This window comes from Aulonocara stuartgranti (assembly GCF_965226115.1).
Source record: "Aulonocara stuartgranti genome assembly, chromosome: 15".
Taxonomy (NCBI): Eukaryota; Metazoa; Chordata; class Actinopteri; order Cichliformes; family Cichlidae; genus Aulonocara; species Aulonocara stuartgranti.
Genome location: NC_138951.1, coordinates 35,305,001 through 35,332,568, shown reverse-complemented (window position 1 = coordinate 35,332,568; position 27,568 = coordinate 35,305,001). Strand labels below are relative to the sequence as shown.

Here is a 27,568-nt window from a genome sequence, read left to right as displayed (position 1 = left end):
TGCTAAACCTCATAGATATATTGTTTTTGTGACTACGTGGTAATTAAGAGTTGGCAATAAGGAATAGAGGAGCAGGATGAATGTTAGAAAGGCTAGCACTAGTTGCTAGGCAAAAAACCCCTATTCGTATTGTATCTAAGGACTAAAGTTAATTAGTTAAACTTGCATTTAGTGATGTTTTAGTATTCACTTTGATTGACTTCTAAATTTAAATTTAAACAACAAGATTGCGTCTCACAAATAAACCCAGCTACGAGTAAGCTGTATCTCAAGGGAAATGTTAAAAAAGACCAATCCCACTAAAGGTTAGAAATGATGGGATATTAAGTTTATCTATGAGGGACAAAAAATGCCTCTAAGACTTATTTGTATAACTAGAACAACATGCAGGTGAGGAACAGAGCTCATGCTTTGGATGCTTGGGAAACCAGTTTTAGATCAGCTAAAGCTTTCTGGAAGCTTTAGGGTGACAACATGCACACAGACCTCCAGACCTCAGGGTGAAATCATGCTAACTATGAAAAACACTAAGTTGGCCTTCACTGTCCAGCAAACATTTTGATGCATGACTGTGAGCGCCACCTTGTTTAGTAAAATATCAAAATCCTTTGTAGTCGTCAGGTTTGTGACTGAAACACGGGTGGCAGCACATCAGCATCTGTCAAATGGTTGCTGGGACTGTTTCTCAAACTTTTGAGCTTGAGATGCTTTTGGAGCCGAGCATCCAAGGTAAAGTTGTTCGGATCGTGTTTGGGAAAAGCGTGGGAGATGTGACTCATGAGAGTGTGGCACAGGCCAAAGAGATAGACAGAAAAATCACAGCAATCTTCACACTTTGTCTCACCGAGGTAGCCAATTGACTTCCCAATGCTTCAATCCCTCCTCCCTTCAAAACAAAGGAGCGACAGCTATTGGTGGTCGAGGCCCCATTAACACTCTGGCTTCAAACAGACTGCTAGCTGCACAAGAGAAATCTTCAGCTGTATAAACAGACAGAAACTAGTTGCTGAACTAGCGTAGCGTTACCAGCATGTTTCCCGCTAGCTGGCGACTTCACTGCATTTACACCTACAACTGGTTGCTCTCGTGTTTACATTTTTAAACTCTAGCTGTGCTGCCTGAAGTGTCTTTAAAGCCTGCTGCCAAATGCATGTAGTTCTTCGAGTGTAAATAGGACCTTAGGTGAGCTTACTAGAAATAGTTTTAAATGTATTTATTATAATTTATTGTATTTATGACACTGACACAATCAATGTGATCTCGTGAAATGCAAATCATTTCAAACCTTGACTTAAATGAAAAATTTATTTTGTTGTGCTAAAAAATGTTGAACGAAATACACAACTAGCCACTTTATTAGGTACACCTTCATGGTACAGGGTTGGACCCTTGTTTGCCTTCAGGTCTCTTTAATTCTTCATGCCTTGATTCCACAGTGTGCTTGAATCATTCCTCCGAGACTTTGATCCATTTTTGACATGATAGCGTCACATCAGAAGCTCTATATTTGTAAGCTGTAGATCCATGATGTGGATCTCCTGTTCCAGAGACACAATTCTCCCTTTCAAACCTTTTTTTTCTCCCCCAAATTTCTATTTTGTTAAGCTTGTCCAAACTTTCGCTGTTTGTAGGGTCCACTGTGCTCTTTTGCTCTTGTAGAGCATCTGTTTGATGTGCGTTCAGAGATGCTCTTCTGCAAACTGGGACGCTCTCCCCCAGACATGGCATCAACGAGAATAGCAGCTCCCTGTATTTTGCTGTTTTCAGATCGTTCTCTGTAAACCTTAGAGATGTTTGTGCAGGAAAATCGCAGCAGATCAGCAGTTTTCAAACACTCAGACCAGCCTCACATGATGTCAAGAGTCACATAAGTCACCATTCTTCCTGTGATGCTCAGTTTGAACTTCAATAGCTTGTCTTGACCATGTCTGCATGCTTCCATGTGATTGGCTGACTAGATAACTGGTGTACCTAACAAAGTGGATAACATGGCTAACTAACAGTTTTAAAACATATTGCTGGAATCATATTTAAAACTAACTTTAAAGTTTTCATTTTCATTCAGAAAATAGTTTGTTTTACTCTGCAGTTTCTCAGAGATTAGATGATCTGTAGGTATTCGCCGCCTTCATATCTTCAGCCTCTTTCTGAAACATTTTGATTTCTCTGGAATGATGAGATAAGTTTTTGTGCTCTTAAGCACACTATATATATTCCTCCAAATCCAGCTCTGCAACCCCACCAACAAAAGAACAGAAAACAAAAATCTCTCGGCTTATTGTTGCTGAAACAATACAGAAAGCGTCCGAGAATACTTACAGGTCGCTGGCAGTGGACGAGTTGCGGGACATAGTTTTGGGCGAAAGGTCGAAGTCTGAGTCAGAGCGATAGAGGAAGGACTCGCGGCGCTGACTGTGGGGAAAGTTGGCCTGAAGTACCAGACCAGAACCCGGGCTAGTCTGAGAGTCCAGTGGACTGCGACCCACCGACAGGCCATTCTCCACGTCAAAACTACAGAGAAAAGAAAGAGAAGAGAGAAAAAATTAATAAGTATTCTGTTGTTCCTACCCACAAGCTAGCATCACAGCCTGATTTTTAATGAAATAATTCTGTTGCTTTCATTTATTTTATTTACATTTTTGGCGTGATTAAAATTGCATGCAGTGACTCAGAGGTCAGGTTAATACCTCTATTAGTATTAGCTGCTATTAACTGCTATAATTGTTGGCTACTTACTATAATATAATATTGAGCATAAAACCTAGCCAGAATAACAAAGAAATGCATAGTTCCTACTGTAGGAAAAAAGCACAAGAAATATATGAAAACATGAGACAGGCAGCAAAGATTTCACATATAAATCTCAGACAAACACAAATATTGTGATGCACAGCACTAACAGTTTCTGCAGCAGCTGCTGATCTGCATGTAGAGACAGAAAGGATAAGACCGTGGTGAGACAGGGTACAATTGCACCTCTATGGAACAGCTAAAGTTGAAAGTACAGTGCAGAGGGCTGCAAATCCAAATCAATTTCCCAAAGTGCCCCCAAATCATCATAATGGAATCTCTGACAGCAGACACAAAGGAGCTACAATTATAAAGTGACACAAGAAAGGGGTTCATGCGGACTACCTGAAAATTATAGTAATACAATGCACAGGATGCCACTTTTATTGGCAGCACAATGGGAAAAAAATGTATTCAGATAGAGTGTCTCCTCTGAGTTTAAACAGGTGACCTTGTGATTACTGCTTTCACAATCTAGCACACACTCATGCACATCTTTCCCCTTCACCATCTCTGTTTGACGTCAACACTGGCACGTTGCCTCGGTGCAACGACAGCCAATAACCCACCCCGCCGCTCGCGCTCTTGCCCGTCATAGCAGCGACATCGAAATATGCCCCCAAGTGTTCAACAAAGAGTTGCTGAAAATAACCACACAGTATTTTTTTTTCCATATTTGCAAAATTTTGATTTTTTTATTGGTATGATAAAAGTGGGATTATGTCAATTCCAGAAAAGCCTCTGTCAGCAAACAGCAGCACAGCTGCAAATGATCAGATTGAATTCTTCTCAATTGCAGGTTTCACTATGACAGTAAATTCCCTTTCCCTCCTAATGCCTTTGAACCAAACCACACTTTTTTGTAACACGCTGTCCAAGCAAGAGCCAGCACGGCGCTGCAACCATTGTGGGCAGAGAGGAAGTGGAGGAGAACTCGACTTTGAGTGTTGTCTGGGGGAGTCAAAGCTTATCAGCTCGGAAATTCATCTTTTTCTGCTGATCTCTGCACTATTTGAAGCTCACCGTGAGCCAGCGTCCTCTCGGCTAAACCTCTTTCCTTCTAAGGAATTCACCTGACTGAGACCTCGGAGCTCCATTATGCGGCCGCTGCATGGGTACGATTAACAGACCGTCTTTATCAATTAGATACATTCTCATTCATGCAAACTCCCCCTTTCATAACAGCTGAAAACAGAGCACCAGTCGAGCAATGGAAGCTTGCTCCTGTGTCTATTTTTAGTGCAGCCTGCCTCCAGCGCTCCAGCAATAATATTGCGTGATAAATGAAAGATGGCCATTAAGCAATCGATGCTGAATGAAATGGGCCCAGTTCATAGAAACAGTGAGATACAGCGAGATCAGGAGGGGTTGGGGGAGGTGGGGGTGGTGATGAGGAGGGCTGTATCCAGCACAGTGATGTGCTCAGCACCTTGCATCTGATTGGTGCAATTTCCCGGAGGGTGGGTTGGTGGGGGTGATATGCAGCAGCAGGGCTTACCTCAATGATGCCACCCCACCACTACACCTCGTTCAGCCCCACTCTACACACCTCCTCCACCCCCGGCTCGGTGTAATCGGCCGTGACGAGGCTCCATCAGAGGAGACCGGTGACGTCAGAAGCTAAAAATAGACCTGGCTGACAGGAAATAGGGAAACTGGGAGACTTGTGATGGTGCTTACGTAGATGCACCCCCACCCCCCCCACCCCCCATCCCAATGCAGGGTGCAGATGATTTCACCCGTCCGCATGAATATATTTATGAAGGATGATATTTTAAATTCTACTAGGTGAATCCTAGTAGCCATACAGCTCTTTTCATTCCAATCGTACAGTCTGTGTTTTCTTTTTAGATATCGGCGTGAGCAAGTACGATGGCATTCAAGCACATTTCTCAAGGACATCGTGCAGGTGACACGGCAATTCGTAGCATACGTTTAAACTGTTGCTAAATTTCATTATGAGCAAGAGTCTTTTCTAAACCAGACCAGAGGATCCCACATTTAGAATTTCATGCAATACAATATTTCTGTTGAAATGTACAAGAAAATGACAAGTTTATTTGTGTTCACATCAAATTTTCCATAATGTTTAGGGGTAAATGACAAAGGCTAGATACAGATGTTTTTTAACAAACACTCCTTAAAGTGGACTTGATGAATTTATATGAAGATAACTGCACAGCAAGACCTAAAATATGACAAATCAAGTGTGAAAGAGAATTTTGATGTGGCATAAAATAAAAACAAAATACAAAAAAATCTATACAAAGTTTTTCAGCAGCAGCAGCTCACTTCAGAAGGCTTCTGATAGTGAGACAACTCCCCCTACTGAGGAACAAGAAGTACTGCAATGGCCATTGTTTTTGTGGTATGCACAGCAGACAAGTTATGGTTTAAAATAAAAGAATCCTAATACTCAACTCATATCTCATCTCTTGCATCCTGATCCAGGTACAATGCATCTGGATCTATCTGAATTTTGTAAAACACTCTCCACGCAAGAGACTGGCGACCTGTTCAGAACTGCTCTCCCTATGACAGCTGGAACAGGCTCCAGCTATCTCTTGCTTCTCTGAATTGGAAAAGCAGGAAAGAAAATGGATAGATGGACCCGACTCCCAGTAATCTGGCAGTTTCTGTGTCTTCTGTAACACAGTTTTAATACAGTGTGGTTATACTTCCTTCCATCACCAGTAAAGCAGAGTGGTATTCACCAGATTTGACCATGATACACCTTAAATGCACTTACATGTGCTGTTACACTGAGCTGTGTTAGACTTGTGACCTTTACCCTATGACAGTTGTGATAGTCACCAGCACTCCCGAGGAAGCGGACGGATGGATGTTAGAGTTAAGTTAAACAGCTCAGTCCTGGAAGTGCTTTTTATGTTTTTTAAGGTGAATAGTAGAATTTGTTAATATTACATAAATGACGTATTTGTAAAAATGCAGAAAATGTAGAAAGCGTCCCTTTTTTCACTGCACCACAGCTACTGTTAACAAGTGAATGGGCATCCACCCTTTAAACAGAATGACAGGCAGACATTCAGCCAGGCACACTGGCGTCTTGTTCAGTTACAGCGTACATAACACGCTGACCTTGGTCTGTCCCCTGACTCGAGCATTGTTCTTCCTTTCTCTGACGTACATTATGGGTCCCTTTTCTGTCCTTAACTGTGTTTTTGACTGAACTTTTCTCACACACAAACACATCCCTTGACACCCACATCCTAAGCTCTGCTTTTGTTCCCAGGATGTTTAGTTTTTCCCCTTATCACTATATCAAAGAAGGGGGAAAAAATATTTTGTCTGTAAACTAAATTAAAAAGAACTGCTTTTCTGGTTTTATGATCAGTTATTCTTTTGCTAGAAAAGTGAAGCTATGTCAGGCATTTTCAGATTCATGTTTCCCAATTGTGAGGATTTGCTGAGTTTTGTAATTCTAAATTAAATATTTTGGTTTTAAATTGTTTAAAAAATAATTTAGTGCATTTGTGTCCTTAATCTTGGAGCAACTTTTGAGTCTAAGTACAGATATACTCTGTATAAGTGGACCTTGAGCAAAAAGTTTAAAACCTGTCCGTATGCCATGAAATGAGATGCAGAACTGATTCCAGTTATTGTTCGTTTGTTGTTGTTGTTGCTTGTGATGTGCTCATGGGAAACCAGGCTGAGGGATTTCAGAAAACATTCTGTTGTGTGTGTGAGAGTGACCAGAGTCCAGATGTTATTCGATGGCTGAATGACACAGAGCCGGGGGTTGGAGGTAAAAACACATACTTGCACACACACCCTCCCTCCTGTTTTCTTCCCTTGTAGCGTGGGAATTGGCCAAGGGGCCTCAAACATCACACCAGGAAGGAGACAAGAGGTGAGGGGGAGAGGAGGAAAACAGACCAGGGAATAATTTATACCACTGAGGCTCAGTCTTAGCAAATAGTGAGTTTTCTCCAAGGCTCAGGTTAGCATTAGAGTACAGTGTGTCTTCTCGTTGCATTATGTCACTAAGAAAGGAAAGACAGAGAAGCGTGTCTGTGTGACAGTCCAGGGAGTAAAGAGGGTTTGTTTGCTTTACACCTCAAGCCTATTGTATATTTGATCTGAACACAGCAGAAAAACAGCCTGCTTCCCTTCGTCCAGCAGCCTGCCAAACAGATCTTTCCTCTCACTGTCACTCTGTGCAGTTTGCACGCTCTGTGCGTGTGCGAACGTCATCACGACAGCAAGGCAGGGCACGGGAAGAACAAGCAGCGAAAGTATTTGTGCAAACCCAGATTTGAGCATTGCAAAAAGAAAGGAGGCCCTGTGTTCAAACTCTTCTCCCGCACAAACTGTGAATTCTAGTGAGTTAATGATAAACATGCTGCGCTACATTAGGGAGCAGAACATCATTTTCTGTGCTGATAAAAATGTGCTTTTTTTTCCTGAAAGAAAAATACATTACCCACACATGGGCAACAAGCAAAACACGCTAGATATCTTCCAGTTGTTCGTGATATCACCGGTGCTTTTCTTAGCCCTCCATTATCTTGCGAGGGCGTAGCAATCCTGTGAGAGTCACAGGATCGCACAAGGTGATCTTGGAAGTGATCTCCATTTATTCTGACAATAACAAATGAAATAGAAACAACAGCTTCAGGCTCATCTCCTACAGGGGAACAGTCCAAAAGAGTTAATCAGTGTGTGGAGCTAGCAGCAGGTTTAGAGTGGTCGCTGAATGGACACTTTTCACTCTTAGATCTCTATATGATTTGCCTCAGCATGCACAGTGTTTACAACTTACATACAGGACATAAACAGAATGTATTAAAATCAATAATGGTGTATAAATCAAATTAAGCTTTCCAAACTCCCAAATTTCTGTTGTTTCTAACAGTAAATGCACTGAATAAATAAATGTGGCGTTCCAATTAAGCATCCTGGAGCTAAACTGAAACCCCAAACTGCAATCAGTTACAGCACTGCCCGCTCACAGTTTCCAGAGAGCAGAAAAGGTGATTTTAATGAGTGGAATTTCTTCTCTACTTATACTGGTCACACGCTGTACAGTAAAATATCACTTTACACTTTACGGCAAGCATATTGTACCATCAGTGGAAACCCTAACAACCCTAACAAATCTATCAGCTCCTCTCTTTTATAAAACTGCACTGGAGCCGCACCTTCCTTAAGAGCCAGTTGCTCTTTCCATTCACCTGACCAGCCAGCCACTGCGGATCGCTGTCCAAACAGAGCACGCACTCTGCGTCCAACATCAACATCTGATCTCAGAGCAGCTCGTGTCTCTCTAAATATAGCCAAGGGGAGGAGAAGGTTGCTGAGAGTCAAACCAGCTGCTGTATTTATTATTTTTCTGTCACCTCTGACCTACAGGCAGAGGAAGGACTCTTGTCTCTGAAAACAGCAGAGCTCTGTTTTAATTGCTGTCACGAGAAACAAAGGAAGGAAGAAAGCGAGAGAAAAATTGGTGTCTGGGGCTGTGTGCATAAATTTAAAAAAAAGAAAAAAGTGTGACACAGTGTTTTGTGAAATCTGTTTGCAGCCAGTACAATGGTGCAGCTATTAACCACTACTGCAACACATCTCACACACATGAATCATCTTATAACATAAACCTAATGCACACATACTGACATAAAACACTCCAATCAGACCATCAGAATAAGAACTAATAGCATTTTTTGTCCTAGGATCACACCCTTTCATCCACATTTGAAAAGCTGAAACTCTGAACGCTTGAACCTCATTTTAATAAAAGATAATTTTGTAAAAGTGTGTGCCGTCTAACGTAACAGTAAGAAATTTGGCTTTTTTTTTTTTACAGACTTTTTACTGGTGTGGCGCTGAAGAGGTTAAAATTTTGGAGTTCAGGGTGCCTCAAAGGTTGATTCGCTCCTCCGGACGGGTATTGATCATGGAGGTCTATGTGCAGTGATTATCTCTGTCCATCCAGCCAGGCTGAAATCCATACAGTGGCTGATCAGCATTAACATCATTAGAAACTGGTTAGGTGGGTAACACACTAGGCCAGAATGACCCAGAGCACACACACACACACACACACACACACACACACACACACACACACACACACACACACACACACACACACAAAGGCAGTGTGTGATTACAGCCCCAGCGGTAGAGATCCAGATTTGGCTCCAGCATCGACCTGAAAATCGAACAGCCTTAAATCACACTGGTGCGCAACCGGACAGGCTGGTTTGGGGCACGAACAGACACGCATCCGTCTTTGCCCAGCAACAAGCCGTGCTGGGTGCCCCTTTAATCAAGTTCATACGCCAGTAATTGGCGCCTTTCAGTATACAGTGATTGAGTCCAGTGGTGAGGCAGGAGCATGCAACTTCCTCCTCTAATTAGCCAAGGGCAGCCCGGGAGCAGCCAATCACATCTCTGATCAGCAGGACACAACAAGATGGAGACAGCACAGAGAGAGTGTTTTTTCTAACCCTTTGTTTCCCGTGAGGGTGGAGAATCACACTTAGTAAATTTAACAGCTATGAATACTACATACTGTAGTAATGCATTAAAAGGACAAATAAAAAGAGAGCAAAATCTACTTACTATGTATTTATTGATGAGACATGCACTCATGCAATATACTCAATTGGAACAGGCAAGATACTGACCTTTCCAAGTGTATGAGGTGCCAGTCACAACATTACCTGTTCATGTTAACGCCATGTCTGTTGCCACCACTGAGGGCTACAGACTCACAATCCAGGCCTGTTGTAGTTTTTCATTAAATGATCCCAGTGCATTCAAACACATGGATTAGTTTATTTCTTAGGCTTAACAGGGACCCTAAGTTCAGGCACTGGTGTTGTTAGACAGAAGGTCTTATATTCCCATATTTTACTTATATTTTGCATGCATATCTTTGGCACAAATACAGTCCTAGATGATATCCGTTCCCCTACATATTCAACGTCTTTGTTAAACTTCCACAAAGCAAAAAACAAGAGACAAGCAGACTCTGAGTCACTTTTCCTCTATGTTAGTATTTCTTTCTTTACCTTATTGTTCCAGTTGTCTTGCAACTCCACTTCCCAAAAAAGGTTGCGTCATCTTTTTTCATATAGCTCGATTATTATTTAATTTTACCTGTCAAGCCAACTGAAGTGCGATCTCCGGGCTTTCCCTACCTGGCCTCCCGCTGTGTAGGCGGAGCCCTCAAGTCTATGTAGGTGATGGAGTTCACCTGTGACAAACTGAGCAGAAGCAGGCTGCATGTGGACACCTTAATTCCTCATTCGTTAAAAGTCCGGTCAACCAAACTATTGTCTACTGCGAGAAAACAATTGGACAGCGCCGCTTTGTTGAGTGTTTGCCTGGCTCTGAGTTGATCATCATTCCTGGAATCACACAGATGTCAGGATAACACTCAGTCCACTATTCTAGTAGTGATATTCAACATGAGTACACACACACACACACACACACACACACACACACACACACACACACACACACACACACACACACACACAGTCACACTTGACTGCTGACGTCAGTTGTGGTTTCATAGCTGTCGCTGCAATGCCGATCGACCAGCATGCAGGCCTGCAATTATTCCCAGCCCAACGCTCCTCTCACTGCAGCTTTGTTTTCCACCAAACACAAAGGATGCTATGAAACACGCTAAAGAGAAACCAGCTGGCCCAAGCTTGCAGACGCGGTGGGATTTCTGTCGACACGTGTTTGTTGTAGGAACGTAGAGGAGCGACTCTGGGGACTCTGAGTCGAGGCGTCCCGCGGTTCAGCGAGCTGAGCCATCATCTGTGAACTGGAAATGATTTGGGATCATGTCCAGGGAGCAGCCATCAATATTTCCTGTCCTCACATCAGGGCACATCCTTTGTCACAAAACGGGAGATTAATGATGGAGCCTGTTATATTTGTCTTGAAGGTGCTAAATAAACCTCTATGTAAGACAAGAACCAACTGGAGAGGAGAACTTGTAAAGATGTATGGCATCATCGTTGTGTCACATACGAAAAGCTACATCTGGATGACAGATTGAGTGAATTCAGACACAAGATCAGAAGACTAAAGCACCAACTGGGAGGGGGTCAAATGTCAGTGCCGATAAACATTTATAGGGTCCACTGAAAGCCTTACATATAGATAGGCCATGTTTGCCAACCAACTATTATCACAAGACCAAAGTTCCAGTACAATATCTAACTTAGTTACATAATTACAATAAACTAGAGAGCTTCAAAAAGGCCTGAAAGCTCAGGTAAAAACTCTTTGAAAAGTAAGTAACTTTAAAAATAAAATAAAATAAATTATTCAATTTTCTTGCCACCTCCGTCTAAGTGGAAAGCTGGCTGAAATACCCTCTCTGCTTTGTAGCACATCCAGGTCCTCGGGGAAATACTTAACCAGAACAATATATGCCATTTTACGCTTTTTGGAAGAGTAGTTACTATTGTTGAGATTTGTAAAACCCACCAAACCCATACAGTTTAAAGAAACCCTGCAAAAATAGAGCCAACAGAGCAGATATACATATCAGTGTGATATGGCAAACACGGGCTGAGATATGCCTGTGACAAGCATGAGTTATACAGATGGAGCTGGTGCAGGTGAGTAAAGCCTAAGCAGCTGCAGGGGCATAATGAGAGCACTGATACTGTCAGCTGATACTCACTGCTGACTCATTCTCACTGTGAGCACAACTCCACAACTGCAACAGCTAACATTACTCTCTATTTACATTATGTGGGAATACATACTGGCAGCTCACGGTGACCTGTGACCATACGGGGAGCGAGCTGTGCATCGCTTTTCCGTGTGTTGACATGGCCTGGGGCCCATGGCACCGGCCAAGCTGCTGCAACGCCACCAAAGGTCAGCTCTCATTGCTGAACTACTGGGAGGGGACAGGCAGAAAGCACGAAAAGTCACACGACACCTTTTCTGAGACGATGCTGCTGTTTGATTCCACGTCTGATTTTGATTATTATTATTTTTCTTTGTGAATAAAAAAATAAATAAATCACACGACGGATGTTGATAAAATGTTTCTTTTAAATGAGCTAACTGGTCATCATGTTTAAGTCGATAAATATGTTTTACGTGTGAATCTAATAAGAGTACTTTTGGAGACGTCTTGCGTTTTTCAACTCTTACCACCTGCAGCTAGGACACAATAAAAAGATATCAGCTCAGTTTTACTACTTACAAATGACTGCCTGTGAGGTCAGTGGTTTGGCATTTGATTTTCTGGAACATCTACACGTGAATCTGATAGTAGATGCTCATATTTAGAAACATTACAGGTAACACTGTGGTCTGGCATTTTACAACAACAAGGGAACCCGTCTGCAGGGCAATGCAACAGTCGGCATTGTAGTATGGATCTGACTTTGTGAGGCAGCACTATAAAGTATGTCGCTTTACAAGCAGCAAAGACCATTTCACTGTCATCTTCATGCAAACACCAAACACTTCCGAGCCCATCCACTGAAACCTGTCTGCTCTCACCTTCAACAGAGATCGCACTGAAATTCACTGAAAAACTAAAAAAACAATTCCATCTGTTTACATGTAAAAAATCTATATATATATATCTATATCTATATATATCTATATCTATATATATCTATATCTATATATATATATATAAATATATATATAAATCTTAATCTGCTTAATGTGCAGTTTTAATTTGTGCAAACATTTGCAACATTAGCCATAATTTCACAATTTAGTCATTAAAAATGTGTCATGCAATTCATATCATTTTTTAAGGGTAAAAATGCTGATGAGGTACAAGTCTCAAAAACTCACAAGAGGACATGTACCAAATATGATATTCTTGGCTTTAAAGGGTTAAAATATACATTTATGATTAAATCAGGACAATATAACATCTAGCAAGATTTCCAAGATTTTTATTTTTTATTTTAATTATATTCTGATTACAGCTACAACATAATGTAAGATGTAGCTTTTTTTTTTTAATTTAATTTAAATAAATGACTGAAAATGACCATATTGGTCAAAATGCTTACTTTGACAAGGCTGCAACCTAAAAGTAAGAAAGAAGTCATGATGTCTATTTTACTTTTTGCCACCACAGGCCTTACAGTCTCCTTCATTAAAAAACAAACAAACAAAAAAACTTTATTGGAATTTAAATTGTCAGTGACAAACGGGGGCTTGGTATTGAACTCTAGTATTAAAGTCACAATGCAGAATTACCACTAAAATACTTTTATCAGTTCCTAAGGCTCTCAGTGGTTTGGCCCCTCAGTACACCTCCTGTTTGCTTACTGTTCACAGTCCGGTCATCCCCCTCAGTTCATCAGCTGCAGATCTTTGAACTGTTCCCAGAATCAGATCTAAGTGAGCTGAAGGTGCTTTTAGTCACTGTGGTGCTGTTCTTTGGAACAAGCTCCCAGCTGATCAATTAAATTGTGCATCAAAAGCATTAAATAAATCTATTTTTATCTACGCAGTCCTACAGTAAATAGGAGCTTTTTCTTTTGTTCATTATATTTTGTTTCCTTTTAGGAACTGTAAATGTGTTTTTACTGGTCCTCATTTAGTTTGCATGTAATGAAATGTGCTATATAAATAAAATTTCCACTGCCACAAGATACACTTAAAAAATTGTACTATGCCTGCTCAGTTCTTAAAGACAACCTTGCGAACATGCTATGGTTGAAGAACAGAAGCAGACACTGAGAAAATATTCAAGCCCAGAACAAAAAGATATTCAGGCTGCCAAAAACAGCAAATCTTTACACTGGAGAAACTGAAAAGAGGCGACAAATAATAATAATAAAAAAGTCGCTTGCATGTGGACTATTTTTTAACTGAAAAATTATCGCATCATTAGTCTATAGAAACAAAATTTTTAAACTAAACAATTAATCAGACAAATATTTTATTAAATATTAATCAATAACTAAAATGTTGTTCCGGGTCCAAGTATTTCCCACAATACTTACAGTCAAGTACTATATACAGTACTAATAGTATGTGTACAGTATAGGTCAGAACAAGAAAAGACAAGACGTAACGCGGTGCTATGAGTCGTCGCGCAGCGTCAGTGTCAGTGGGGGAAAAAAAAAAAATCAGGACATAATTAGAAGGGAGGTGAGTGATACATCGTCACTGACGCTTTTCCACTCTCAGCAAACTCCCCCTTAATCATAACCCTAAAGGCAAAAGCTAAATATTTGCACTCTCTGAAGACTCTCTGTAAAAGTACTACTAAAAGTAGTAGGTTTCCCTGTTAAACAGATTTGGCAGATTACACTCCACGTTGAGCTCTCCTTTATGCGGTTCATCCATCAGGCCTATAAATACGTCCAGCTCAGCATTCATTAGGTATCTGCCTTTGAAGGTTTTTTGTTTTTATTGGTGGGTTGACATTATAAAATCACTTTGATCCCCCTCCCTGTCAAACACGGCTTATGTCGTCATTACTTTTCTGGAAGGTCAGCTGCAGAATTAGTCATATTTCCTTCTGTGCTCTTAAAGCAGCGGACACTTTCAGGTATACTCATACGTGTTGTAACACATGAGGATGTGTCAACTATACAGAGTTGTTTTTTATGTCATATAGAGATGTCGTTACATATTTCTGTATCTACAACTTCTACATCCATCCATCCAGATTCTGCACATTCAGGCGTCAGCTGTTCCTTCTTCAATCATCTTAAAAAAAACTTCTCTGTTTTGTAAAATCACTACAAATATGGACAATGGTCATACTCTAAACAGTCAGTATTTAAAGTATCAGAGGAAACGAGCTGAAGTGGTCAAGCAGCGGGTTAAGCTGAAATTCATGTATAAATGACGACTATATAAGACGCACACACACAGATTTACAAGAAACTGATTCATAAATTCCAAAGATCTCATCAGTCCATCTGACTCACCATTAGAATTGCAAACCGCACAGACAAACTCTGATGACTTTGTCATTGTGAGCTAAAAGCCACTGTGTGATTGCATATTTTCCACTCATATGCACATGTCACTCTCTATTCCGTTAATGTCCTGGAATAAAATGATTTGGATCCAGGAGATGAAGAACATTTTTGCACAGTGTGAACATCAGGGGCTTGTTTGGATGTAAAGATACTGTGCTTGTTAAATAACAATATCAAAGTATTCATTGTATGTTGCTTTAAAGGGAAACTAACACACGTACTGAGAGTGCAGCTTGATGATATGAACACTAAAAGAAAACACGATGTAAATGCCACATACTGGAGGATACACCGCTTTGAATTTCATTCTAATTTCTCTAACCTAAATAGACATAAATACACATAAAATAATATGATGCATTAATGCTATTTTAGGTTAAAAAATGCTCTAGTTCTTCATTATGTTGCGGGGGCCAAGTTACAGTTAAACCCATAACTTTAGTTATTTTAAGTTAATATAAAAGAACTTTACTTTGTGTGAAAGAACTGAAAAGCTTTCTTAAGAAAAACAAAAAAGTTCAGACACCAGTGTGCTCAGGGTTGTGCAACAACAACATCTGGATTGAAACCACATCTGGCCTACCGCCTGCGCTTTTGAACGATGTCGATGGGACGGTTGACGGCGCACGGCGACCCGCAGATATTCCCGTTCCGCATTTTGAAGTAGCGATCCTGGACCGAGGGCGTCAGATACACACAGTTAGTTGGTAAACTCATGTCTACAGTTTGTCTCTCAGCTGCTTTTGTTCTCCACTAATTATCCTTTTCCTCCTCCTCCGGGCGCTCCTCTGCTCCTCGGCTCCCACGCGCTCTCTTCTCTCCCTTCACGGCACACCGGGTTTCCACTGACACGCGGGCAGATGGAGGAAAGCCCTCCTCGGTGTGTTTTGGCAACATGACTCCAGTCCGGCGTTTGGAGAGGGCGAAGAAAGGAAAAGGGATCAAAGCAGTGTGGGTTTTAAAGAGTCATTTCCTCAGCGTCATGCTGCTGTTTCATGCGGTGGAACACGGAAAAGCTAAACAAGAGCAGAGCGTGAGGAGGCTTCTTTCTAATCCACGTTGAGGAGTTCAGAGCTGAACTCTCCCTCCCTCTGGAGACACGCTCCTTTCTCCCTCCCTCTGTCTCACTCTGTCTCCTCCTTCCAGGCACATGGACTACTGAGGCTTTAAAAAAGACATGAACTATGTACATGTGCATGTACAGTATGTGTGGGTTAGAGAGGGGACTGATATGGGTGTATTTGCTTTCAGTTGGAGTAGCTTCATTGTGTGCATGTGGATATACTTCTGCCATATATCTCAGCGAGGACCAGTTTGAGTTTCAATGAGAACTGTGAGGCAGCCTTCGCCTTTTAAGATCCCTTTAAAGAATTCAGTTTTGGTTTAGGGCAGGATTGCGAGCTTAGTTTGATTGTTAAGTAGGGAGGGAAAGTATTATGTAAATGAATGCTGGCACAAAGACATGTACGTATGTGTATTTTATAAGCAGTGTATGTGTGCGTAAAAGAAGAGGTGTGTCTCCCATCTTACTTATTTGCAGAATCAACAAACACACATGAGTCATGAAGCATTCCTGCCTCACACCTCAAAAATGTCATCACTTCATTCATTACATATGAATATGAAAAAATTCACCCTATTTACTGTATGAATTTTCCAATTATTGCCATTGTGAGGTCACAATAACCTTTGACCTTTAAGGAGGATCTAGTCAGTTCCTCGAGTCCAAGTGATCATGTGAGACAAATTTAGAAAACTACATCTATGTGCAACAGGAACCATTGACACTCTGACGACATGATGGCCAGACTTGTGTGGGAAAGTATCAAGTACTTTTAAAGTATTTTCAAAAGAAAAGCGAGCAAAGTCGCTTAGTGCATCTGAGGAGCAACATTCAAACAGCAGTGTGTTAGCAGGTTTAATTAGATATTCCCCCTTTTTGTGAAATACTTCAGCCTGCAGCAGCTCTAGCACACCAGCACCAGTCAGTCTCACGACACAGAGCGGTGGACTTGCTGGACTCGGTGATCTCACCAACTGGCTGGCCCGCTGCTGTCGACACTGCAGGCAAATATTTGTCTTTTGAGACAGTGGGCCGGAGCCTGGGTCAGACGTGTTGGCAGGCACACGGGAGAGGAGGTGGAGCAGAGGGGGATTTAAATGTCAACCCGTTTTTTAAAAAAAATGGTTGGCTAACGATGCAGCCAGATGTTGTGACGTAGTCACAAAGGGGGGACGCAGATGTTTCACCCTAATCTCTGAACTTTTAAGTGGCTAGTTGTGACGAAGTCTTTCTGTGCGGAGCTATTTCTCAATGGCTGGTGTTCCCACAAAGCCACACTTTAATAGCATAGCAATCATCTTTAACTTCAGCAACAATTTTTTTTAATCAGTGAAGATTAAAACAAAAAGAAAGCTCATTATTCATGGCAGGTAAGCTCGCAGTTTCTGTGCTACTCCAGTGTAAGTAACGGGTCTAAGAAACCCTCCAAACACCACCTCTCTCTCTCTGGGACATTGCTGCTGGATGGGCTGCTCAAATCTATGAAAAACATAATAATTCAAGGTGATCAGGAACATGTCTGTGGACACATAAGAACCACACTTTTTACCAGCTTATTATACCGTTATGCTGTATCCTGTGTGACTGTAATCATAACTGACCTCCTTCTAGTCTCCCAAAAGAACTGGGTCAGACGCTGGTCCCTCTAAACCAGAGCAGCCTAATAATGACGTCAACACACTTATAAAAATAGTGTTAAACTAATCTGTTGCATTACCCTCATTCATAAAAAAGACCATGGGGAACCCTACACATCTTCTGGTGACTTTCCTGCAAGGGGAATTGACAGTTTCACTCTTTATTTGTCTCACAGTTATAGCCAGATGCAAACTTTCCCTGCACCTAAGTCAGGGACTCCATTCATGTGAATAAAGCATAATAAAAATAAATAAATCAAACTGGTCAGCCGTCACTCATTGTGGAAATTATAATTGCAAACAGAATCACTGGCAACAGTTTTATTGGAATCAAACAATCAAGAGCACATTTGGTTTGCTCCTGTAAATGCAGACAGAGTAGGGCACTCTAAACTGTCACTGTCAATAAAGACATAAAACATCCCTACAAGCAAACCTCCTGCAAACCCATAAAACACATTAAGACTGAATTCCCTTCCAGCCATCTGGCATAAGGTTTTCCAAGAAGCCCAAGAACCATGCATCAATCAGGCTTAACAATATGACCACCTGCCAAATATTTTGCTGCCAAAACAGCACTGAGCCATCAAAGCACGGAGCCTTACAGGCGTGGTATCTGGCACCAAGAAATTAGCAGCAGATCCTTTAAATCCGGTACGTTGCAAGGCGAGGCCATGGATCGGACTTGTTTGTCCAGCACATCTCACAGACGCTCGACTGGATTGAGATACAGGAAATGTGCTTGTTGACACCGTTCTATCAGAACCAGCATTTAATTTTTCTGCAATTTGAACTAAAGTAGCTCGTCTGTTGGATTGGGCCACAAAGGCCAGCCTTCGCTCCCCAGATGAAACACTGGGCTTTGGCCTCCAACGATCCTGTTGCTGGTTCATCGCTGTTCCTTCCTTGGACCATTTTTGACAGATACTGACCACTCCAGATTTGGAACACCCCACAAGAGCTGCAGTTTTTGGAGATGCTCTGATCCAGTCGTCTAACCGTGACAGTTTAGCCTTACATCTGCCAATGTTTCCTGTTACTAACAGATCAACTCACTGCTCACTGCTCCCTAAAATGTCCCACCCAATAACAGGTGCCACGCTGAAGAGATAATCAGTGTTTTTCAGTTCACTTGTCAATGGTCATGATGTTATGCCTGATCGCCACACACACACACACACACACACACACACACACACACACACACACACACACACACACAAATTCAGATGTTCAGATGTTGGGTTTGGCAAAATAAAGACTAATCCATCTGCTTAGTCCGCAACAATAATATGATAAATATTTCCTGGTTTGTAAAGGACGGTCTACCTGGAACAGCAGCAGCTCCTCTGGGCGTCTGGTTACACTTTTTGGCATCAGACCATTTTCGGTCAGGGACACAACGTCAGCGAGTGCCTGGTGTTTTCTGGGAAGTCTTATTTTCACAATTGCTTCTTGTTCATTTTCCCACATTCCAGTTTATCTCGGAATGCAGATTCCCAGTTTATAGTTTTGTTGAGTTGATTAAATTGAAAAGGAAGGCCTCACAGAGCTAAAGTGGCATTACTAGAATGCAGAATATTTTCAAAAAGGTGAAAAACTAAAGCACAGAGGTACAATTCATTCCTCCCTACTCCTGCATTTTTCCAGCGCTGTCTTAAAGGCCATTTGTAATATCTGGAAAGACAGAATAAACTTATTTTGTTCCGCATGCTGTGATTTCTGGTATCATATTTAAATATTTGTAGTTAAACTAAATGAAAACTCCTGTTGTTTCTCCCCTCCAATGCTGGCATCTGTCCTTGTGAAATGTTCCTGTGTTGGACCTCTAAACAGATGCCAGCGTGGAGATTTGCTGAGAATGAGGTGTTTGTGAGGCCGCTGTGTAACCAAATCCAACTGGCCAAATGACTTCCACGGCCCAGCTGGCTGCAGGCTCCTATGACATTACCTCTGCTAATGAGAATGAGCTGTGAGGGCAGAGTGTCATGAGCGTGTGTGTCTGAAAGTGTGAGAAAGTGTTTGAGGAACTTTTCAGTACAATGAAGTTTTGTTTAACTCCTCCTTTAAGGATCTTTTAGTGCGCTCTGCATCGGAAAGCAGGGAGAGTCTATTCTACAGTTAAAGACGCGAACAGTAAGACAGCAGCACAGATATTCTTGCGCCACCTTGTGCAGAAATCTGTGGTGACACAGTGAAGTGCACGCACAAACTTTAAAATACTATTTTCTAATTCAGTATTTTCCAAATGCATTCATACCACATCATTTATAATGAATTCTTAACATACTTTTAGACCTATTACTACCATCTTTGGTTATTCAGGAGTTCACACACTCCTCTTGATGGACTCAGGTCCTGTATCTCCTATAACACACACAACAGTCTTATCTATACCAACTCTTATCATTAGTTTTTTAACATTTATGTTTACTTGTCCAACGCAAGTTAATAAGATGATGAATGAATATGAAATGTGGACATTGTGCAAACAGGAGTTTTGTAAAGCCACAGTTGTGACTAAGCTGAGCTGACAGCCCAGCAGAGGTTGCTGTTTGCCAGTAAACTAAATGGAGGAAAGCCAGACACACAAACACATGCACACACACACACATATATAAACAATGCAACAGATCTCTGCACTCGTTAGCACAAATGAGAGTAGAAATTGCAATAATTTTAAAGAGTCAGCATCACAGTCTCCTTGTACTGATGGATAGCGAGGTAAACATCAACAGTACGTGATGTGAAAAGTGAATTATTAAAAAACAAAACAAAACTCAAGAGCCTATCATCAGTAATAACCCAGCAATAAAAAAATATCACATCTCTACTTCAAGAACTGATTTAACGCACACCCTGTAGCCCAAGATGACCTCACACACTCTTTGGTGGAACAATCAGTATGGATTTTGTGACTGGCGGCTATGGCTGTGTGCACGCAAGGAACGACAAACACGTGTCACATTCACGTGTTATTTGCTGCCAGCCTCTGGTGGGGCTGGGGGAACAAATTTAGGCTCGGGGGGTTTATTTTGGGGGTCTGGTGTGTTATTGTGGTATCAACCCCCCACCCCACATCTCCCCTGCCCTGCTTAGACTCAACTGTGGCGGCACTAGGTCAAAAGTCAGTCCTAATATTAGTTTACTTGTTACAAACTGGGTCTAATGGGTAACTGGTTACTGATATTCTCTGTCAACCTGCCAAATCACAAAGTACTAAATATTCCAATATCCCTCATCTTAAAACACAAAAATTAAAGCATTTCACACAACTTAGAGCTTTGAAGCTGAAACTATTTCCCAAAAAAAGATTTTCTCTTATTTTGTAATTAAGAAAACTGAGTTATGTGACAACAGTCGTAATTCAAAAATAAGGAGCCCCAACAAATCCACTAAAAGTAATTCTAAGAGTAATATTAAATATAAAGACGTTTAGGAGGATTTAACTGGATTAATACTCCTAGTTCGCAGATCATGGTCACGGAGGTAAAGGTGTGGTTTTGCTGAGATGTGGCGTGCATAACTGAGTGAACTGCTGAACTGGCAGAAAAGAAGAAACCTTTGGCCCTCAGATTTCACCTCAGTTTACCAGCAGGGAGGGCAAAAACAGGCATGAGCAGTCGAGTTTGAATACACACAAACACAGCACAATAAGATCTACAGAAGGCGTGTGTGCAGTGAGAACTTGTGCAGAAAACTTGCTTATAACTTAAGAGACGTGCAGACGCACAGAAGCCAGTGAGGGATTATCATTAGAGTCAGCTCCTCATTGTGACGTCAGGAATAACTAACGTCACATCTGTCCAAAACATCTGCCTCCTGCTCGGAAACATCAGTGAGAAAAGTTTGTTATTCATGAAGCGGAGGGCACACAATCAGTCGACTATTTGAGCAACTTCATCGTGCAATAAAATGTGCGTGACTTGCAGCAGAAACAGGAAGTCTGTTGGCTGGAACTTACCACAAATGTAACTTGCTTCCTCTTGAAAGCTGCTGGTTTTAATGCAAGCAAATACAAAATAATTGCATTTTAAAAAACACCAAATCACAACTTTAAAAACAATGCATTGGCATTGTCAAAGAAGTTGGTACTATGAAATCTAAGTTCCAATTACCAAAATTGTATAATCATTTGAATATTTATCAGCTGCTACACGCCAGCTCTCTGCTGCTGTTTTTTTTAAAAAAAAAAAGTGAGATCTCATGCCAGAGTGCCTACTTTATCTGCAACAGCCTTCTCTGGGATGTGTGTTTGTTTAAAAAATTATTATCTACAGTCTATTTTCCATGTTTCTTACTGTCGCAGTGACACTACAAGTGCAGATCTCTGAGCCAATCTCGCTGAGCAGCCTATCTGAACACTCCCTCTCATGAATACGAGTGCCAAGGAGATGCAGGATGCAGAGTTTAGGAACATACCCCAAGCACGAGTGTCTCCGACCGTGTCCAAAACCAGTCAGCCCTCCTTTCCTTGTCAATCGGAGGTCTTTGTTCATTGTCCCTCGAGCGCCTGACTCATATGAGACACTTTGGGCTGTAATGAAAATAAACTGCACATCTGATCTGAGCCTCTTACAACAGTTCTTCACAGTTTAGTTATTTTTCTCCCGTAAACCTCCGGGGGTATCTGGATCGGCTCCATGAAGTTTTGCGCGCCGATAAACCAAAAAACATGAAGATTCCAGGTGAGAGGCAAAAAGAAAATGGAAAGGATCAGATAGAGAGCAGATCTGCCCAATCTTCTGTTCCTCGGGATGCGGGAAGAGAAATCGTGGAATGCTGCAGAGTTTCTGCGCCGAGGTTTCAGGCAAGCCCCAACAAGGCAGACAGGAGTGTGATATTCAATTAGTCTCCACAAGCAAGAAGCACACATGCAGCTGTTGTAACTGTAGACTCAACTGAATTGAAGGATTTTCCACAGTTGTCTGTCCATTCTCATTGATTTGTTGTTGTAAATACCCAAACTAATCCCAGACATGACACTGACAGCATTCCTGAAGGGGTTTTCAGTAGTACAACTCCAAAACAGAGAGAAAACAGGCGACCTGTAGAGAAGTCTGAAAATTTTGAAAGTAGTGTTTCTCTACTTCTCTGTCAGGCACTCACTCACTGTTCGCAGGAAAGGGGAAGGGTTGAGCCACTTCTGAGAGCAGTGACACTGCAGGGTAGCGTCAGTGAAGGTTTGACCTCTTCCTTTGGCAGTGCAAACACTGGAGGAATCCCCCGAGGTCGCTGTGGGAGCTGAGGACAGACCACCACGAGCTCCAATCTGTCTAGTACAGGATATCCAATGTCAAGATGTTCAAGTTACAAACTGGTCGCGTTTCGAGCCACACTTGCAGCTTTCCAAAGAAAAACCTCAAAGAGAGAAAATGCTCCCACATTTAGAGAGTTACAGGGCTGCACAACATTTCGGTGTGTCCCAACTTGTTAAAGGGAGATCTGACTCGACTGTGTGGCTGGCGGGTGTTTTTGTGTCTGGCAGAGCTAGCTTGACGCAGCCTTCGTTGACACGTGAGATCAACATGCTGCCTGACCCAATACCCTCCTTTTGTTGCCCTGCAGCTACATAATTATAGAGGTTATTGTTAGAGTTGGTGCTGGGCAGGGTGGCAACGGGGGCTGGGTGGGCCTGACAAAACACATGTTAGGATTTACGGCAAAAAAACGTGGATAAACTAACCATAGGGAGAAAGCCCTGAGTTTCAACTTGTGCAGTTTTTATCACCGGCAAGTTTCAGATTCAAAGACAATCAAAGAAGGGCCGCACCTAACAGATTAGTCTGCAGGTTATTGCTTTTGCTCAATCAATCAGTTGTTTGATTTATGGAATGAAAAAAATAGAGAAATCCAGTCTTTGCAGTGCTGTGGAAACCGCTGGGTCAAGACGTCATAAATGCAAATGTTTTTGCAGGAGTGGATGTCCCATTAAATTCACCCCAAGGTCAGACTGCACAATGCAATCAGACAGAAGATTAGTACAATCTCAGACTCTATAGGTCTCAGGTAGCATATTAGCACCATTAGAAAAAAAGTGGACTAAATGAAGTATGGCTTATTTGGAAAGGTTGCCAGGAGAAAGAACAAGGCAGCACAGTTTCGGTTTTCACAATTGCCTCTGAACAAACCACAAGACTTCTGGAGCAGTCTTTGGAGAAAGCTGTCAAGCATGGTGGTGGAGGGGTGACAATTTAGGCTGCTTTTGTAGCCACAGGACCTGAACATGTTGCAGTCATTGACTTGACGATGAACTCTCCTGTATAGTAAAAGTCTTCTAGAGTCAAATACGAGGCCATCTGTCAGCTAAAGCTGGGCGAACCTGCATCATGTAATGGACAATGATCCCAAGCAAAGCATCAAATTTACAACAGAATGGCTGAAAAAGAAAAGAAGGTAATGCGATGGCCCGGTCAAAGTCCAGAACGCAAGCTGACTGAAATGCTGTGGCAGGACCTTAAAGATACCTGAGGCAAAGGTATAAAAAAGAGCAGACCACAGTTCCTCCACAATGATCTGGGAGACTGATGGAGTCACATAAAAAAATTCAAGTTATTGATCAGGGGAATTTGTTGCACATCTTGCATGCAGACTGCAGGATCCTTTTCATCATTGGCAGTCATTGTGAAACAGGCTAAAATTTTGAGCATCAGTTGTGTGTTTTCTGACTAACTTATCAATGGCAGTGATAAGTGATATAAATTGCACGCCAGTGTAAATATATAAGATATATGGATGCATAAGTCACACGTTCCTGGCTTTATTTCCACACTGCTAACAGCAGAGGGGACTGGCCTTTGAGAGCTGTCAGGGCAAAACCCATGCAGATACTGACATGCCAATTCACTTTCAGACTGACGGACACTTGTTGCACGGCAACAACCAAACACACCACAACCACTTCCCTAAGCACTACATGAACTGCAAACTAAAATAGGGCATTGTGCTGATAGATCATTTATCTTGTTGTTAGCCCATGTATGTAAAGAGGCTCATAAGTTAAAACAGATCAAATAAACCAAACAGGATGTAATGAAGACAAAGAAACAGTAAAAATGGTCTGGCTCATTTAAATCCTACTGAAAGGTACCTGACAGTGCATGGGCTTTATAATACTAATGAATATCTGTCCTTAATGCTATTTTTCAATGCTGTTAAACATTTAAATAAGCAATAAAGGTCGTCTTCCTGATTGCCTGTGGGCTTATTTTTGTCATTACAACCACCCTGCTGTGACTCTTGTTATCCTTATTTCTTGTAACTACCCTTCCTTTAATCTGCCAAAAAAAAAAAATGATAAGGAAAAGGTTAGACAAATAATTAAACTCACCACTTCCTCCAAAGCATTTTAACTAGAAGGAATTGATTGAAATACTCTGAATTTTAAATGGCTTAAAGCTGCACTTTTGTCCTCATCCTTCTTTTGCAGTCTTGTTTGGGTTTTAGTTTCTGCTCGGTGTGGTTCATATTTTATTTATGCTGGCACTGAGACTCGCACACCTGACAGGGTGGGGTGGCGGGGAGGCTCACAGTATAAAACAATAGGATGTTTAAACATTACACGGGCAGGCATCAAATGACATCAGTAAAATGTCACGACTGATGACGTAGGTGTTTACAGGCCGCTTCCTCTACATAGTCACAGGCAGGCTGCCAGGGAGGCAAACAGTCAGGGGGTTTGGAGAGCGGGAAGGGCTGCCGCGGGGGGGGGGGGGGGGGGGGGGGGGGCAAAAGCACCCAGGTTTCATGTTTATCTGATAAAGACAGTTTAACTTTCGACTAAATGGTTCGTGACTGCGTGTGGGGGCTTTCTCTTCAGTATGACATCAGTTTGCAGCCTCTATAATTAAACTGATTGGTAAAATGTGTATTTATTGAGAGCACGATTATAATTTTTAGTACCATGACAACTCAAAGGTTAGTTGCTTTATATAATCTGGCATCTTAACGCTAACGTGGGATCATTACGCAACATATTATCTTTGGCAAATTTATCTTTAACAATGGCATGTTTTACAAATTTAAATATTTGTGTGTGAATTGCAGCTTTTTTTGATGCTATGTTTTAAACTCAAGCATAAGACAGCATTTATCACCATTGAATTAATTAAGAAAGGTGTGTATGGAATCTGTGGTCATGTACAGGCAGCTCTGATGCCGTTTGTGTGCAAAATTGACAATAACAAGGGTGAAAATGAAAACCACAAGAAGAAACCACCAATATTGCTGCAAACAGCCTGCAGCCACATGAGGGTGGTGACAGCAGAGACAACCTTGTTAAGAAAGTCGTATAAAAATGATCTTCCCCTGTTAAAACTCTGCTCATTTTCCAACACTGTGACTGCTCTACAAAAGAGATAAAAACATCAGTTATTTACTACATATAACTGATTTTAATGCTAAAAAACACTTCTACGCTTGTAAACTTGCATCTCCGTGACCCGAAAATAGTTTTTTCCTGGAGTGTTTACATACATCAGAGAAAAATGAGGGCTTTAGACTCCAGGGTAATTTTCACAGCTTTCTCAGAGTTTCCTCAATTGACCTACTGGTCACGATTACGTCCGTGGAAAATCTAAATACGTCACTACCCGGCACTGCTGCTATTTTTTTCTTAAACTACCATAGTGAGGTTCTCTTTGGAAAAAAAAAAATCAGCAAATGCCTTCATAGATCACTCTGTTATTTAAACAGCTTCATCCATCAAACTTTGAACATTTAGGCTCTGTCATAGCCTGAACAAGATTTACTCAGCTCCATCTTTTCTGACGTAAAAACAAAAAGCAGGACACAGGTTGCCTGTTTTCAGTCACAAGGACTGACAAAGTGACGATGCAGCATTAAGCGTCATCTTTGTGTTTACTGTGGTGAGCCACCCCGAATCCCTCCAGACTTTAGCTTTGTCTCTGCTACACAGAAACCCTGGTGGTATAGGAAACCTTTCTCATCTCTGGCTCCGCCAGGATTGCTGAACACCTTGGGCACAAAACAAAACCCTCTCTTTCATTGCCTTAACAATAAGGTCCTTTGAGATGACACCGGTCCCGACGTCAACAAAACTGTGATTTCCCACAGTTACCTTCTTATCAGACAATGAGGCTTTTTTGCTACTGCCAACCCATGACACATACCGTGATGACGTGAAAAAGCAGCCTCTGCAATGTTACCTCAGAGCTGCTGAACAAACACTGGGCCTATAGTTTATTAGAGTTCAGCAGAGTTCAGAGAAGATGACCTCTGAATCCTAACCTTCTGATTATCTTATCAACGTACAGCTGAAAGTTGTACCTATAAAGAACTCCTTCACCCATTCACCCCACTATGTCTTAGTGCTTTCTACCTAACAGCCACACTTCGATGAACACATCAGGAGCAACCCGGGCTTCAGTATCAGATTGAAGCGGCGATCGATTAGTAGACAACCTACTCTACCTCCTGAGCCACCCCTTACACACAGCTTTCCACATAAGCTAACGACAGTAATTAGATCCATGTCATTGACTCTACCTGGGTGTGTACGCCAAGGTGAAGCGGCGTTGCAGGGCAATGTTACGGTTCATGAGGAGCTTGCGGAACAGCAACGGCGAGTGACGGGGGGAGTTCTGAGGAGAGTCACCGGGGGACATCCTGGGAGATTCATAAGGCGAGCCGGATGGTGACTGCGGCTTCAGCTTGATGGGTTGAGGACTGCTGAGTGGGAAGGAGCCAGCCTCCCCTGAGCTTTCCAATAGGGCTTCACTCATGCTGTCGTGTAGGAGTTTAACAAAATGTTCCTCTTACGCTGCTCTCTGGTGCGACCTTCTAACCCCTGACAGGGAGTCCAAGTCATCCATCTCAGCACAGCAGCATTTATCAAGTGAATTAGGTAAACGGCTCTCAAGCGCGTCTTGTGATGATGCAGCTCAGATTCGGAGCCGCTCGTAGTTGGCTCTAAGTGCTTCACAGCCACTTTTGCGCTACGGCTTCATGGCTTTTCTCTACGGAGCCACCTAAAAGCCCTGTTGACGGACGTGGACACGAGTGCAGGAGTGTGCCCTCCCCTCGGCAGTAAGCTCTGTTTACATAGCACTGAGCTCTGCCTAAATATGGCCAGGCCTGAATTA

At 41.9% G+C, this 27,568-nt stretch overlaps 1 protein-coding gene across 12 annotated transcripts in view; it reads right to left on the bottom strand.

The window, feature by feature from the left end:
* Positions 1 to 27,568, bottom strand: part of LOC309689746 (3',5'-cyclic-AMP phosphodiesterase 4C-like) — a 105,523-nt gene that overhangs the window by 20,726 nt on the left and 57,229 nt on the right. For 5 of the 12 annotated variants that reach the window (XM_082506371.1, XM_082506367.1, XM_082506372.1 and 2 more), the window contains 2 exons: positions 2,320 to 2,511; positions 845 to 886 (listed from right to left, as the gene is read on the bottom strand). In XM_082506371.1, coding sequence (XP_082362497.1) covers positions 845 to 886; positions 2,320 to 2,511 — 234 coding nt within the window. The other 7 variants (XM_082506374.1, XM_082506375.1, XM_082506368.1 and 4 more) reach the window with 6 other exon arrangements.